General features: G+C 48.8%; 1 protein-coding gene across 10 annotated transcripts in view; it reads left to right on the top strand.

Moving 5' to 3' along the window:
* The window catches only part of Slc2a9 (solute carrier family 2 (facilitated glucose transporter), member 9), a 153,876-nt gene that overhangs the window by 4,776 nt on the left and 132,907 nt on the right, over window positions 1–16,193 (top strand). For 5 of the 10 annotated variants that reach the window (XM_006503685.4, XM_006503684.4, XM_006503687.4 and 2 more), the window contains one exon: window positions 14,987–15,055. In XM_006503685.4, the coding sequence (XP_006503748.1) occupies window positions 15,008–15,055 (48 nt within the window). In that variant the 5' untranslated portion in view covers window positions 14,987–15,007. Of the gene's footprint in view, window positions 1–103; window positions 123–5,643; window positions 5,731–6,386; window positions 6,475–10,249; window positions 10,270–14,986; window positions 15,056–16,193 lie in introns of those variants that run through there. The other 5 variants (XM_006503686.4, XM_006503683.4, XM_011240690.2 and 2 more) reach the window with 4 other exon arrangements.

The raw sequence follows: 16,193 nt of genomic DNA, 5'->3' as shown, positions 1-16,193 counted from the left end.
GTATAGCTAGGGAGCTTGGGAGTTAAAGCAGGGTGTGGCTGCAGTTGGGGTGCAGGAAGAGCTGTGCACTTAAGCACAGAAAGGACCTGGCCATAGGAGCTTTCCCACGATCTATTTTTGAGGTATTTTAAAATTATTATTATTATTATTTATTATTATTATCATCATCATGTGCCTGTGTGGTATGGGGTAGGTGGAGGTGGGTGGGGTGGGGTGGGGTGAATGGGGAGATAGAAAGCTTTCTCCAAGAATCTTAGTGTTACTGCTCTTTTAGGCTTTCTGAGACGATCTTCACTTGTGGTATATTTCTTTATTCAGGATGGGTTTGATCCATATGCTTTATTTGGGGGTAAACCAAGGGTTATATAGTTTTGGGGGAGGGTGTGAGAATATTCAGGTCATTGGCTGAAAGCTAAGGCTACTAAGATGCTTCATTTGCATGGAGAACAATTCCAGGGGCTGGGGCTGCATGAGTTACTACCTGTGACCACCTGGCTGGGGGCTACCAGGTTACTCTGAGCAGGCAGGGAAAGAAGTGAGGAGTTAGCCTCACTCCTGCCGGTCTCAGAATGAGATTCTAATCTCAGTTTTTGAGATTTCCAGGGTTTGGACATCCTCAACCTTGCCGGTTCCAGGTCAGTTTCTCTGATGACACAGTCCATGCGCCCCACATGCCTTTAATCCCAGCTGTCAAGGGGTAGGGATAGTTGGATCTTTATATAGTCAAGGCAAAGCTAATTTACATATCAAGTTCCAGGCCAGCTGGAGATAGACAGAGGGAGTGTGTCTCAAAAAAACAACAACAAAAAAAGTCAAAACCACACTAAACAAACAAAACTACAATGATGTCTAAGCATCGAACCCAAGAGACCATATCTAAATGATACTGTCAGTGTGTGGCTGTTGGCATCTGATTGCACTCTATTGTACATATCGGTTGGGTTGGGGCAGGGCTTTCCTTACCTAGACATAAGGTAGAACCTGACACACAGCAGGGGTTTAATGTAGACTGCTGAATGGACATGTGGGTGGTCAATAAGAGTATGCCTCTTTTCCAGTCCTCTGTCCCGCTGGAGAGAATATGAACAAGAGATTACTAGAATGTACTCTGTACAGTACATTCCAGTGTAATTTAGTATCCTTGGGGCTCAGAGCATCCTTTCTTCATTCCTGACGCCACACACATCAGTATACGAGTCTCTTCCTACAAACCCTCCCTCTTTAACACCACCATCTTCTGGGCTTCTGGATATCTCTGTTCCACCAGAGCCATTTGAAGCAGCTGCTCATGATCCCTGAGCTGGGCAGAGACACCACGAGCAGCCTGAGGTTCTTCCTCTTCAGGACTGTGTTAAGGAAAAGGGCTCACTCGGACCTCTTCAAGTCTCTCTGAGACCCACACTGGCCAGTGTGTGTGTGGGTCTTGGGATTTTGCCTCACCGTTTGGAAGTATCCTCTGTACTCAGTCTCCCAGAAACAGCATGGCAGTGCGGACCTTCTCAGGTCCCAAAGACTGTTACGTTCTTGCCAGATGGCTCCAGCCAAGCAGAACAAGAACCCAAGGGAAACTCTCAATGAATGTCCGAGTATAAATATTTATCTTGAGTTCTCTACATTTTATGAATGATTGACTTACAGATCTTAAAAATAGCTACAGTCAACCAGTCTCTGCTGAGTGTTGGGTGTTATGTCCACACGTTATTATTAATCCCCAAACAGGAACATGTTGTCACCCTTGGGGTTCAGGCAAGCCAAACTCAGAAGGGCATAACATGTGCCCTAAGGTTACACAGCTGGCTAGTAACAGTCATGGTTTGAACTTCGGCTGATGCATGTGCAGAGTTTTGCTCTTCCCACTCATGCCAAACCCAAGGGTCAAGGAAGATGTTCTGGATCTTGAAATGCTAAATCCACCGTTTAAATGATGCTAACCTTAAAAAGGCTAGAGTGATTGTTTGCATTTATTGAATTTCTCCAACCAAAAGGATTAGCGGTGCTGGGGGACTCTCAGCTGGCAATGTTCTCTCCTTGCAAGCAGGAAGACCCACATTTGATCTCCAGCACCCACTTAAAATAAAAGCCAGAGCTGGTGGCATGCTCTTGCAGTCATAGCAATGGGAGGGGGAGGCAAGCAGATCAGGTCAGTGACAGCCCCTGCTTCATGAGGCAAGATGGATGGTACCTGAGGAGGGCCACCTAGTGTCAACCTCTGTCTTCCACACACCCAAATCCTCCACTCTCCATCATCATTGACACACAGGGAAGTCACATGTTCTGTGGGATGCCCATGAGATGGGAAAGGAGGCAGAGAACAGAGCAGAGCAGGCAGCCAGGCCCCTCTGCAAGGAGCTGCAGAGGCTCCTCTGGGTTTCAGTAGGATGAGTAACAAGAGACTTACAATTCCCTGGGGGCTGCAGACCCACGCTCTGGCCAGATGCAGAAAGTACAAATCAAGCAGCAGGCAAGATAGATGGGCAGGAGGTCCCTCGCCCAACACAGCGTCTTGGGCTCCAGTGCCACTAAGCTCATTAGAACTGTACCTCTGTTACAGTGCCATCTGTCCATCCTCACCCAGCATACGGCTCAGCATGGGGTCCTGCCTCTCTGTGTCAGTCTCGGGTCCCTTGTAGAGCATCACTCCTTGGTAGCTGCAACCAGGCTGAACAGTCCTCTGCTCAGGAATAGTTAATTACCATCCTGGGCACTGGAGAGTCGACAGAGGGTACAGGAAAGAAGACCTCTGCTTAGGGAGTTTAAATCTGAAGAATGCAGTGACTAGCCCTCCACCCCTACTTCCCGCCAGACAAATAAGGTAGTCTCAGACATTGACACAAAAAGGAAAATTAAAGGTATTGAGGGCAAAATGGAGGAGGAAGGGAGGAGGAGAGACAGGGAGAGCAGGTCTTTGGAGTAGGGGAGGGTAGGCAGCATCTAAAGAGCTCTGAGATGAAGGAATTTGAATTTTGTTGCTAAGTGTGAGTGATTGGGAACTGCAGGAAGGCCAGGGGCAGAGAACATGGTACTCTGGCAAAAGATAGTGCTTATAATTCACTATACGATGCAGACCCAGGCTCTGGCCAGTTGCATAAAGTGTGTGAATCAAGCAGCAGGAAGGATGGCTCGGTAGGAGGTCCCAGGAGGACAGTGAAGGGCTGGGGAACAGGTCTGATCATGGTGGCTTTCTAGAGACTCCCAGTGAGTTATCAGCAGCTCTCAAATATCCAGACTGATAATGAAAGACCCACAACGTGAGGACTCCCCCACGTTCTGACTTAGGAGAGGCGACACCCCACATCACTCATGAGAAACGGTCTTGCTGCAAATTGCAAGAGGACTTTTTATTTCAAGAGTGCTCTCGGGCCCACAGTCATACACCACGCAGGGGCACTGTTGGAAAATACCAAAAACACCAGTTAAGAGTCACAAGGAAGTGCAAAGTCACAAGAGTCACAAGGAATGCCTGGTAATTGTGCGGGTTATTTCTCAAGACAGTTTCTAAGAGCCCCTAACAATAGCACCTTTGCATAGCGGGTTCCAGCAACGGTCAGGGTGGGTCAGGGTGTCTTTCTTTGAATGAACACTCCTTGAACCCAGGAAGCGGGTGGGTGGAGGAATGTCACTATCTGTTTTATCATTAGCATGCCTTGGAGCACTGAGTCACAGAGGTCACATTCCCAAACCTGGGCCTAAAGGCCTAGAATTTTGTTTTTAGGTTATACTTTTTCAATAACAGACTCAGTCTGGGGTGCCAAAACCCTCTTCTGATGGCTGCATCCTCACTGGTGAATTGGGGGGACTGTCTGAGTTAGGCTTGGGATACTTGGATTCCTGGAAAACCAGTGAGAGCTCTGGGTAGGGCGGTTTACAGGAGTCTGACTTGCCTTAGCCATCAATCTGATGATGCTAGGCAGATAAAGAAGTCTCAGAGGTTGTGACTATTGCCTGTGTAACGATGATCTTTGTGGGTTTGGACAGTCAGAGGAAGGGTGTGCATAGTCTATAGGGTCTTACCTGTTTGACCCGAGGCCAGGGAAACTCAAGGAGACCAAGGCTTGAGGCAGAGTTGATTGGAGCACTGAAGCTTCTTAGTCACAGGAGGACTCTGGAGGAGCAGGACCAGCTCAGGCTGGATCTTGGGGGGCAGGTATGTGATGGATTAGTGTGTGTGGGTGTGTGGGGGGGTGGGGCTTAAGACCATGGGTTTGGGTGGAGTCACCCGCGGTGCTTTGACTGAGAATATCCTTCATAGGCTCCTAGATTTGAATGCTTGCTGGCTGGGGGCCAGGATTAGGAGATGTGGCCTCCTTGGAGGAAGTGTGTCACTTCCTCTGGAGGTGGGACTTGAGGGTTTCAGAAGCCCAAGCTAGCTCTGGTGTGTCTCTTTGGTCCCGCTGACTGTAGATTCAGACGGAGAACTCTCAACCACTTCTCCAGTACCCTGTCCTGCCTATATGACGCTATACTTCCCCGCCATGATGATAATAGACTGAATCTCTGAAAATGTAAGCCAGCCCCAATTAAATGTTTTCCTTTATAAAAGTTGCTGTGGTCATGGTGTCTCTTCACAGCAAAAGTACAGTGACTGACATCACCCCTAGAGAGAGTGTGCAGAGAGCGGGAGGAGTCTACCACTAAAAGTCTGATAGAGAAGGAGATAGAAGGAAACATGGGTGCATAGAAGTTAGGAAAAGGAAGATTCTAGAAAGACCTAGGAATGAGAAAAGTGGTTGACTGCCTCAGACTTGCCGAGGGATTGTTAGATTTAGGACATCTGTCTCTGGGAGGGTCACTGTTCTAACTGGGGTTACTATCACTGTGGTGAAATACTATGGCCAAAGGCAAGTTATGGATGAGAGGGGTTTATTTGGCTCACATTTCCATATCCTAGCCCATCCCTGAAGGAAGTCAGGGCAGGAACTCAGAGCAGGAATCTGGAGGCAGGAGCTGAGACAGGGGTGGTAGAAGAGTGCTGCTTAGTGGTTTCTCCTCATGGCTTGCTCAGCCTGCTTTCGTATAGAACCAAGAGACCACCAGCTCAAGGATCGCACCACCCACAATGGGATGGACCCTCCCATACCAATAACTAATAAAAAAAAATGCTGTACAGGCTTCCCTCAGCTGGATCTTACAGAGACGTTTTCTCAGTCGAGGGGTTTCCCTCTCAGATGACTATAATTTGTGTCAGGTTAACATAAAACTAGCCATCGCGGTCACTGATGTCTGAGCTCTGGCCAGTCACCCATCTGCTTCTGTCTGTCTGTCTGCCTGCCTGCCTGCCTGCCTGCTGATGGATTTCCCACAGCGCATCATGAACGAGCATCCGTGGAGGAAGCAGGGAGAGTAGATGATCTTGCTTTGCACCCTAACTTTCACCTGCATGCCTGGAACCTTGGCCAAGTGATCTAACTCAACAACAACTGTAGGTGGCAGATGAAGCCACAACGTACCACTCAATGAGGCTTTGGATCATACACGCCTAGCACACAGTAGGTGCTTGCTGAATGCAGATCGCTAAATGTATAAGAGAAATGTATCTGCATGTGAGTCAGGGAGCCAGGCAGTAAGCAGTATTCCTCCAAGGTTTCTGTTTCAATGTCCTGCTTAGAGCATCCTGTCCTGACGTCCCTCCATGATGGGATCCTGACCTGGATGTCAAGTAAATACTTCCTCTCCCAAGTTGTTTTTGGCCATGGTGTTCATCTGCGCAGCAGACTAGCACATTGGTAATACGTAAGTATTTGAAAATTAGCAAAGATACAAGAACAAAATTCAAAATAAAGACGAATTACCCAGGGTGACCAGCATCTAGCCAGATACCCTCCTCTTCCATAACTCTGCACCAGTCCTGGTCTCTCCAGGTGCTGAAGAGAGAAGAATTGGTCTGTATGGGTCACTTTTCACCATGGCAACAAGTATCCATAAAGCAACAATAACCACAGATGTAGTAGTGTTGCCAGGTGCCACAGCTGAGTTTCCTTTGACTAGGGGTCTGAGCAACAAGACTTTGCCCATCACTGCCCATTCGGGCCCCAGGATTGACACCTACATGTCATTTGTGAGCACCATATGATTCAACCACAGCCAGGGGTTTAAATCTCCCATGGTGGCATCTGCCTATTAAGGGGATTGGATAAGACACACAAGACTGCCAAGGTCACTGGTTTGTCCAGGTATGGCTTCATTGAGACTTCTCTGCCCTGGAATTTCTGTCCCGGCACATGCCACCACACTCCTGGGTGTGCTTTCAATCAGTTCAGCTTGCCATCTCCCATCTTCGGCCGTTAATCATTGATTGTTAATCTCGATGGGCATCTGAGATGTTTACAATAACAGCTGGATGCAGCTTAATCATTAATGCTGGTTTATTTCACAAGCTCCCAGGTTTATATCTGATTGGATTGGGAGCTGATCTATTTACGAGGCATAGTCCATCTGCTCTTTAGACTAGAGTGGGCGAGGAGGCTCAGGGCACAGGTGAGTTACTGACTTTGGGCACGCCGACTTTGGGCAGCTTTGGGAGGCTTGTGCCATTGATGGGAATTTCCAGAGCAACTAGGGGCAAGGATTTGACAAAGGAGGGATCTGAGAACCAGCTTTGCAGGGGGTTGGTAAAGAGTAAGTGAGAATATGCAGATAAAGTACTTAGTGTGATATCTGGCAAGCTTTCTATAGAAACAGTTGTGGGTTGGTATGGCTGTAGCTATTCCTATGGCCCCTCTCCAGTTTTTCTCCTTCCTCCTCTTAATTGTCCTCTCCAAATTTTCACACCCCCTCTGTTTTATTCTCTCCTTCTTGTTCTCAAAGTCTCCTATATCCCACATTCATTTCCAGATCCTTGTTTTAGAATTCACGTTAGCATCATGCTAAAGGCAGAAACTAAACTAAACAGAGCATTGAACACTAGGAATAAAGCCACAGCCAAACTCTGACAACCAGGGAGAGAGTTCAAAGCCCAGTCTTGAACTTGTATCATGTTTTATTTTTCTCTTTACATTGTTTGTATGTGTGTGTGTGTGTATGCATGTGGAGGTCAGAGGACAACTTTCATAACTTGGTTTTTGGTTCTCTCCTTCACCATGTATGTTTGGGGGTTGGAATCAGGTTTTTGGGCTTGGTGGCAAGCTCCTGTGTCTACTCGGCCATCTCGCTGGCCCCTGTGGTCGGATATTCTGTTCGAGCTGCAAGTGTTGGAGCCAACACTTGTCTCTACTCAGCTTAGCACCCAAACGGATGGTGTTCAAGGCAGTGACACAGGTACTTCTGGGAAGGGTGGCTTCTAGGTTGCCTAGCCAGGTGAGGGAGAGAAGTCTACATGCCTTTCTGCTGGTCTCTGTGGCTTGGGGCTGCTAGCAGCACCTTTGATTTTTACACGTTTGGTCTTGTAGTCAATGCTGGCTCCAATGCTTCAGCTGTCTGGGGTTCAGAGCCAGCCTTTGGGACAAGCTGTGTGGGAGAGACCACTTCTTTTGAGTTGCAGTTGCTTTCTACAGGGGCCAACCCTGCATTAGCTCCAGGAGTTCATTAGCAGTCAGGGCTAGTGGCAGTAGCAGCAGGATGGTGCTGGTGGTTTTTTACTCAGTTAACAGTGGAAAGACCTAGGGAGTGGTCAGTCACACTACAGAGCAGGAGTCCTGGTGTTTTGCTCCCACTATTGGGCTATTAACCCAACAGTTGCTGGATTTTGAGGAAGTCTGATGAAGAGGAGCATGGGCTGCCATAGTGGCTGCTGGCATTCAAGGGACTGGGCCATTCCCCACTAGAGACGAGCTTTCTTCTGTGGGAACTAACCTCTTCTCTTGGGCGGCATTAGCCTAGCTTCACTCTGAAGGACAGTTTGGTCACTGCAGGCTGAAGGCAGGGACCTGGTACTTTAGTAATGCCCCCAAACAGATCTTGTGTTTATCTTATGGATTTCACTTGTTTCTTACTCTATTCAAGCCTTACATAGTTGTTCTGAGGGCATGCAGAATTCTCTAGTTCATTACCAAGTGGACTCACTTACAAGGCGAGTCACCTTAACCGGCTCTAAGATAGCAGCTATCCTGCAAAGCCTGCATAAGCAGGGAGCACCATATCTGCCCACAGAGGCTGTTTGCGGTGCTCCCAGTGGGGAGCACCCTCTCACTCTAGCTTCTTGACCTTTGCTGTGGACTAGTGCCTCCCGTGAGGAGCTCAACTGATCCTCAGAGCAGCCCCAGGAGGTTGCCCTTTCCATTTGATGTGGAGGCACAGAGGAGTCAAGTCACTTTCTGCTAGCTTCTCAAGCTGTGTCACTTAGAGAGCTGAGGTTCCAGAGTCCATGCTGCCTGAGTCATATAAGCTCTCAAATGTGGCCTGGGACAGACTGGGTCTGATGAAAGAGGTCCTTGACTCTGTAGTGGGTTCTAGTCTGGAGCTCTTATGGGTGCAGTCTCCGTGGGCAGCGGATTTTGCTGACTTAGCAGTTATCTTCTTGTTTCTTGCTGAGGAGGACATAGGAGACAATCCCAATTGTCTGTGAATGAGAAAGAAGCCCAACTCATCTCTCACAGGTGTCTCCCACGGGTACCCAAACTAGGTCACTACAGTATAGATTTGTCATCTAAAAAGTTAATGCTCGAGAATGACATGATTGAGCAACAACAACAAAAAAAGCAAATTAAACAAGTAAAAAGAAAAAAATCATATTTTAAGTACATTTTCAGTTTTGTGTTGAGCCACAATCATAGCTATCCTAGGGTCCATGGTACAAAGATTAGACCTCCCTGGGAGAGGGCCACTTATAGCATCTTTCCTAAAAAAGAGTGTATATATTCCCTCATCCTGCCCTAACACTTAACTGGCCCCTCACAACACAAAAGCCTCAATGTTTCAGACTTGCTGAATATCTGTCTACCCTCCCGGGTCCATGGTCCTTTCTCCTGGGCCTGTCACGTGGGCTCCGCACCTTCTCTGCTCCCGCTCACCTCTGTCCTCACCCTTTCCCTCAAGCACAGTGACTGCTGCCAGCACACTCTGACCTTGAACTCTAGATGATCCCCGTGGGAGTGCCTAGTGTGGGCAGAGCCACACTCTGACCGCAACTAAGGTCTCATTTCCTCTACAATATTTCTGAATTTAAGCCCATGGTGGACACTGTGTACTCACTAATGGCGAATGTAAAGGCCGTTCTCAGACTGCTTCATGACACACACACACACCCGCGCCACATCCTGCCTTCCCTTTGGTTGACTGTTTGCTTCACGCTTAATGCTGACGTCACTGGGCGATGGAATGCAGACAGAGTGGGTTGGGAGGTAGACTGTGCAGGACAGCATTGGACAGGTCCAGGCGGCTTTGGGGTGTAGAGGGTCCCAGAACATAAAAGCCATTCAGGGACCATCTTCCCATCTTCCCACTTCCAAATCTGCAACCCTTGTCACGGTTTTACTGTGGTCCATCGATGGCACACACTTCCGCCTGTGGCTTCCCTGCTCGCCCTCACTGCTGATGCCCTATGAGGCCAGTCTATACACAGGCTCCTCTTTCAGCTCTGTCATTCCCTGCCAACACTCTCAGGACACCCTTGCTATGATGACACCCCTCTCTTGATACAGCCAGCCCTTTGAGTCAGCGCTACCTTCTTGACTTGTCACCCCCAGAGTTTCAGAGGCCTTGTTTCCTATCCCTGCATCCCCCACCTCACCCCCTGCTTGCCAGTCTCTTTCCCGGTAGGCTGCTTTAGGAGTCCACCCTCAGCACTTTCTCCCTGGTGACCGTTTTTGGTGCTCGAATTAAAGACTAGTTTTCATTCACATCCCGGGGGAGAATCAGAAACAAAGCGAGTAGGACAGTCTCTCCACCCACCCACCCACACCCACCCCCAGCCCTGCTCTGTCTGGAACATCCCTTTAAGGGATTGAATCACAGTTTTGGGGATTGGCAAGCCTGAGATCCACACAGCAAGCTACACATTCACTCCAGGACTACTTTTATTTCCGTCATGTGATACGGATGCTTTGCCTGCCCCAGCCCCAAACATCTCTAAGTGGAACTCCTCACACCTCACCCTCTACTCTGCTACCCCACCCCCTCCCCCACCCCAGGTCAGACACTTACCAATCATTCGTAGCTGGAGTAAACAATCAGACACCAGAGCTTAGCTAGGCATCTCCAGGATCTTTTTTTCTTTTTTGTCTGCAGCGCCCTCAATCACCACAGGGAGAAGAAGCATAGAGGTCACAGTCCTGAAGCCAGGATGGAGACCGGAAGTTCTGATTCCAACCACTTGCTCTCCCCCATTGAGCACAGGTCTTTCAAACCCTGAACCCTGGCTCTCACTTAGTCATACAGAGACCAGCCCTCAGCCCCCAGGCTCTTGTGCTACGCACTTTTCCGGCTGGTCAGGCCTTGTGCTAGCTTGGACAAAGAGGAATAGGCTATGACCTTCGGGTGTGAGAAGTGGGGGAGAGGACCAGCCAGGGTTCTTCAGAGAGACAGAACCAGCAGGACATTCTCTCCACCAGCCTCACATCCCTCCTGTCTGCTTCACTCCTTTAAGGGATCGCTTCATGAAGTTTTGGGACTGACAAACCCCAAATCCACACAACCAGCTACAAATCCACCCCAGCAATGCTGATTGTTGCAGTCCCATTCCAAGACTGGAAACTTGGCAGAACTCCTGTGTTGTAGTCCTGAGGTGGACCCCCTTCCTCTTCAGGGCTCCCTTGTTTTTCTCTCGCAGTTGTGAAGTTTCTAGGGGAAAGGCACCTGCATCGTAGAGAGCCATCTGCTTTACTTAAGTCCCCTGATGGCAAATGCTGATGAGGTTGAAAACACTTTTCCAGCAACATCTGGATTAATCTGCAGATATCCAGCCAGTGGCACCGTAGGCTGGCCGTGTTGATACATAAAATGGGCTGTCTCACACAGAAGAGCATCACTGATGAGGAGACATCCACACCCATAGACACTGTCAGACGAACACAGGAAGATTGCCATACACACAGGTGTGCACACAGAGATAGACAGACATGCACACACTGATACAGATAGGTACATACAGCACACACATACACAGAGAGAGGGAGGAAGAGAGAAGGATGGACACACACATACACAGAGAGAGAGAGAGAGAGAAAGAGAGAGAGAGAGAGAGAGAGAGAGAGAGAGAGAGAGAGAGAGAGAGAGAGAGAGAGAGAGAGGAAGAGAGGGGTTGGGGGGAGCTGTCCCTGCGTCCTAGCTTCTCCAGAAATGATACACTTTTTCTCGGAGGTACCAGGCAGACACAGGTCAGGTTTTCAGGAGGAGGCAGCAGGTGACAGGGCGTCTGAGTGAGACCAAGCATTTCCTCCTTTCCTGTAGGCCAAGGGTAGCCTTAGGTACTACAGAAAGGCTTGCAAAAGTTTCAGGGAAAGCAGGCCCAAGAGTGGATCATGATACCAGGACCATCATCAGTACAGGGCCCCCAGTGTCCAGCTGTGGCGATTTCTGGACCTGAACCCAGCCCAGACAGCAATCTCCTCTGAGGATCCTGAGATCCTCAGGGTGATGGCTTTTATCCTAGGAAGTGTCACGTGCATGCTGTGACTCGGCTTTGGCTACTCAATAATTCAGAATTTTTTAAAAAAATTAAGTATTTCATTTCAAAATTAATTAAAGTGTGTCATTAGGCTAACAGTTTTTTTCCCAGTGGGGGAAAAATGGGGAAACAAAACAAAAAAATTAAAATTGCCATAGTATCATAGATTAGGGTGACTGTAACTTTGTTGTTTCTGACTCATCTGCTCATGTATGGAAACATAGCTATCCCTGCTCACCCTCCCTGCTCATCCTCCCTGCCCACCCTCCCTGCTCACCCTCCCTGCTCATCCTCACTGCTCATCCCCCCTACTCATCCTCCCTGCTCACCCTCCCTGCTCATCCTCCCTGCTCACCCTCACTGCTCACCCTCACTGCCCATCCTTCCTGCTCATCTTCCCTGCTCATCCTCCCTGCTCATCCTCCCTGCTCATCCTCCCTGCTCACCCTCCCTGCTCACCCTCCCTGCTCATCCTCCCTGCTCATCCTCCCTGCTCATCCTCCCTGCTCATCCCTCCCCCTCATCCTCCCTGCTCATCCCTCCCCCTCATCCTCCCTGCTCATCCTCCCTGCTCACCCTCCCTGCTCATCCTCCCTGCCCCATCTCCACTCTTCATGCATCCCTGCAGTCCTGCATACCCTGTCCCTGGCTCAGCCTGGCTCCACTGTCTCCACCCTGTGCCTGGCCAGCCTCTCACCTCCCATGCACGTGTGAGCAGTCTGAAGGTCATGGTCCATTCCTCTTCTCCCCAAATGCCAGCTCTGTAATGGCGGCGGGGGTGGGGGTTGGCCTTTGCTCAGGACTGGACCCCTCATAACTAGGATATTGGCACTTGGTGTTTGCCGAGGGAGTGCTCCACATACACATCCTGCCTTTGGATTTGAGTAAGAGGACACAGACCTGGTTTATGCACATGCAAAGCTTAACATACAAAGTCTTGATTATCAGTATGTCTGTGTTTAGTGTCAAATAATACATATTCACCTATATATTTTTTTCTTCACTTGTCAAATATAAATTTGCTCTGACTATTTCTTCCTGCCACATGCTCTTAGATAACAGGCTTTTCAACAAGATTTTATTTTAAATTATGTACATGTGCATGCCTATGAGTTTGTGTCTGTGAGTGCAGGTGCCCACGGAGGCCAGAAGAGGGTGTTGGATGTCTTAGAGCTGTAGGGAAAAGCAGTGGTGAGCTGCCTCATGTGAATGCTAGGCCCTGAACATGGGGCTTTGCAAGAGCAAACCAGTGAGCCATTGCTCCACCCAGAAATAACATTTTTAAAGGGCTATTAGGCTTTCTATGGGCTGGGAAGATGCTCCATTCGTTGAGTGCTTGATGTGTAAGTGTGAAGATCTGGGTTAGGAGTCTCAGCACCCAGTTAAACATCTGTAACCTGAGCATAGGGGAGGCAGAGACAGTGGAACCCCCAGAGCTTGTTGGCCAGCCAGACCAGTCAAGTCTGTGAGCTTCAGACTCCGTGAGATCTTGTCTCAGAAAATAAGATGGAGAGTGACTGATTGAGGATGACAGCTGGCATGGGCCTCTAGCCTCGGAGTACACAAGTGTGCACAGACACACCCATGCATATGCACAGACACATAATACACACACTATGCAATACACACAGAGAACACACACCACACACGTACACCACACACATACACCACACACATACAACACACTCACACCACACCCACATGCTTCCCGCTATGGATGAACTGTGACACAGGTAAACTTTTCTTGGTCTAGGACTAGCAGTTAGAACAGATCCCCAGTAGACAGACAGACAGAAAAAGGGGCCACCAGCAGGTTTTAAAAACTGGCATTCTTCCAATTTCCTCCTCCTCCTCCCAACCAGAAATAAAACTCTTAAGGACTGCGACCCTTTAATGCATGTTGCGGTGACCCCCAACCATAAAATTGTTTTCATTGCTACATCATAACTGCAATTTTGCTACTATTCTCAATTGTAATGTAAATATTTGTGTTTTCCAATGGCCTTAGGTGACTCCTGTGAAAGGGTTGTTTCCCCCCTCCCCACTCCCCACGAAGGGTTCATGACCCACAGGTTGAGAACTGCTGCCTTAAGGCCCAGTGGACTTTTTCTCTGGCGATCAGGGATCCTTGCCTGTGTCCTGGCCTGATGGTTTCCAGGCAGGCTCAGCACGTGCTTACTCAAAAGACTGGGCCTATCAACCTCCTTTTCTTTCTTCAGACTGACCAACCCTGAATTAGAGGAGAAAGACCACTTGAAGATCCTTCAAGCCCTAACATTCAAGGACTTCCTGAATCTGCCCTCTGATTCGCAGAGGGTCTTTTTGAGTGCCTTGTGCTCTTTCTCTCCCACCTCCTCTTCTCTCTTCCTGTCCCTCTCCCCCCTCCTCCCCTTCTCTTTCTCTCTCTCTCTCTTTCTCCCTCCCCCCTCCTCCCCTCTCTCTGTGTGTGCAGCTCTGTGTGTTTTCTTACTCCTAATAAAAGTCTTTCTTCACGGGCTGATTCTGTGTGCCTTGTCTGAGATTTCCCCTGCTTCTTTAACTGGCAGTGAAAATGAAGCCAACCAAGGCTAAGACCCCACAATGCACCACACAGTCACCATTGCAAATGCCATTTCCTAACATGGAAGACATTGCAATGAATAGCTTTTGGGTTGAAACCTTTGTGCTTAGTTTATTTCTTGTCCCAGGATGCATTTTTACAAATGCCGGGACAAGTTTAGCTAAAGCATGCAAATTGGTCTGAAGCTCTAAAACATGTCAAAACTCTAGAAAACTGGCAAGGCTTGCCATTTCTGTCACCGGGGGATTCGGGTTACCTTTTTTTTGGTGACGCTAACTTGACAGGTGAGACTTAACGGTTTGTCTCAGCTTCTACTGGCTTCAGTTTCACTGGAGACAGACAGTCTGGTGTTTCCAGCCTTTGTGAGCCCGACCTTCTGAGGGAGGCTGCTTCAGGGAACAGCCTGCATTCTGTAAGCTAGGAGGCAGGTGTGGGAAACACAGCCATTGCCCTGTCTCACGTTTCCTAAATGGAGCTGGGCCAGAGGAGACCAGGTCTCTCCGGGGATCTGGGGTCAAATGAGGATATTACAATGTCTCATCCTGGTGTCCTTGCCTGAGTGAATCTTTCCTGAGTGACTTCCTCTTTTTTTTTTTTTTTTTTTTTTTTTTTTTGTGAAGTATTGTGGCTTGAACCCAGGACTTCATGCATGCTAGGCAAGTGCTCTACCACTGAGCTACATAGCCAGCCTCTTTAAAAAGGGTTTTATTTTGAGACAAGTTCTCACCAAGCCAGACTGGCCTTGACTCACTGTGCAGACCAGTAGGGCCTAGAACTGGTGATCACAGTCTACTGACTAGCTTGAGTGACCTCCAGCATAGCTGTCTCCACTGACCTACCCATCACCAACAGCAGATGACTAATGGCGTCCTTTCTCTTGCTCTTAGGAATAACAGAAGCCCAAGACCATGAAGCTCAGTGAAAAGAACTCCGCAGAAACCAAGGAAAGCCAGCGGGTGAGGAGGAAGGTGGCCAGTCCTACTTCCTTGTTCCTCCTTTCCTGTACCTTCTGGTAACCAGGATATCCATGCTCCCTCCTCCAGGGGAGTGGGGTTATCATGACAACAGCAGAGAGCAGGGGTGCCTGAGAGGACAGCAGTGTGGGACGCTGTGGACTATGCATAGGTCTGACATGGGTTTGGCAGGGAGATGATCATCAGAGTCTCTCTCTGCTGGAGCTCCCTGGACTTGTTGTGACAGTTCCCATTCCAAAGGGCAAATAAGGGACATTGATGATGACAACAATGTGGTAGTTGTCCTTAAATGAAAGATACATCGAAGAGCTGGAGGCGATGGCTCAGTTTGCAAACTGTTTGCTGCATAGAACCCAAGGAAACGTCAGAAGCAGGGGGAGGTGCAGATCTGTAACTCTAGTGCTGAGGCAGGGGGTGGCCCATTCTGTGAGAGATCCCGTCTCCAAAAATAAGGAGGGAAATGAGGGGAAACCACCTGACTTCTACCTCTGGACTCCATGCTATGTGTGTGCCCACCCCTACATACACGCATGCATGCACGCACTCAAAGTTTCAAGAGGCATGAATTGAAACCCATCCCTGCTCTACCTGTTTCTGCTTCCAGGAGGTCTTCAGTAGAAGGTCTCCTCAATAGGATAGAGGACACTGACAAAGATCATTCCTTCAGGCAAGAAGATTTATTTAATGCCGGAGAGGACATGGCAGGGGTCAAGAAGAAGAGAAGGAACAAGGGCACTATCAGGGCACTGGGGAAGATATGGGAGGCTGCTTTAAAGCAATTGGGAAGGGGAGGGACTGGGGAATCTTTGTACTCTGTGGGGAAATGAGGAATCTAGCAGACAGAGGGTGGTGTCACTGTGGAGAAAAGCCACCTCGGGTGCATTCATTGGGAGATGGGGGTGCCTTAGCCCTTTGATATCTGAGGTCTCTACATTCCTTAGTTCCTGTCATTTTCCTGGAGTTTGAACACCTAAGGAGGTTTTCTTACAATTTTAAACAGGCTGTTTGCCTCTTTGTTGCACCAGAGATTAGCATCAGAATCAACTAAGAGACCTGCAGCAGAGCCAGAATGATAGCAAGTGGCCCCACATCTGGGATTTATCATAACCTGAAGTCTGGA

The sequence above is a fragment of the Mus musculus genome, chromosome 5 (genome assembly GCF_000001635.26).
Source record: "Mus musculus strain C57BL/6J chromosome 5, GRCm38.p6 C57BL/6J".
NCBI lineage: Eukaryota > Metazoa > Chordata > Mammalia > Rodentia > Muridae > Mus > Mus musculus.
The sequence above is the reverse complement of the archived record's forward strand: the minus strand, read 5'-3'. Positions and strand labels throughout refer to the sequence as shown.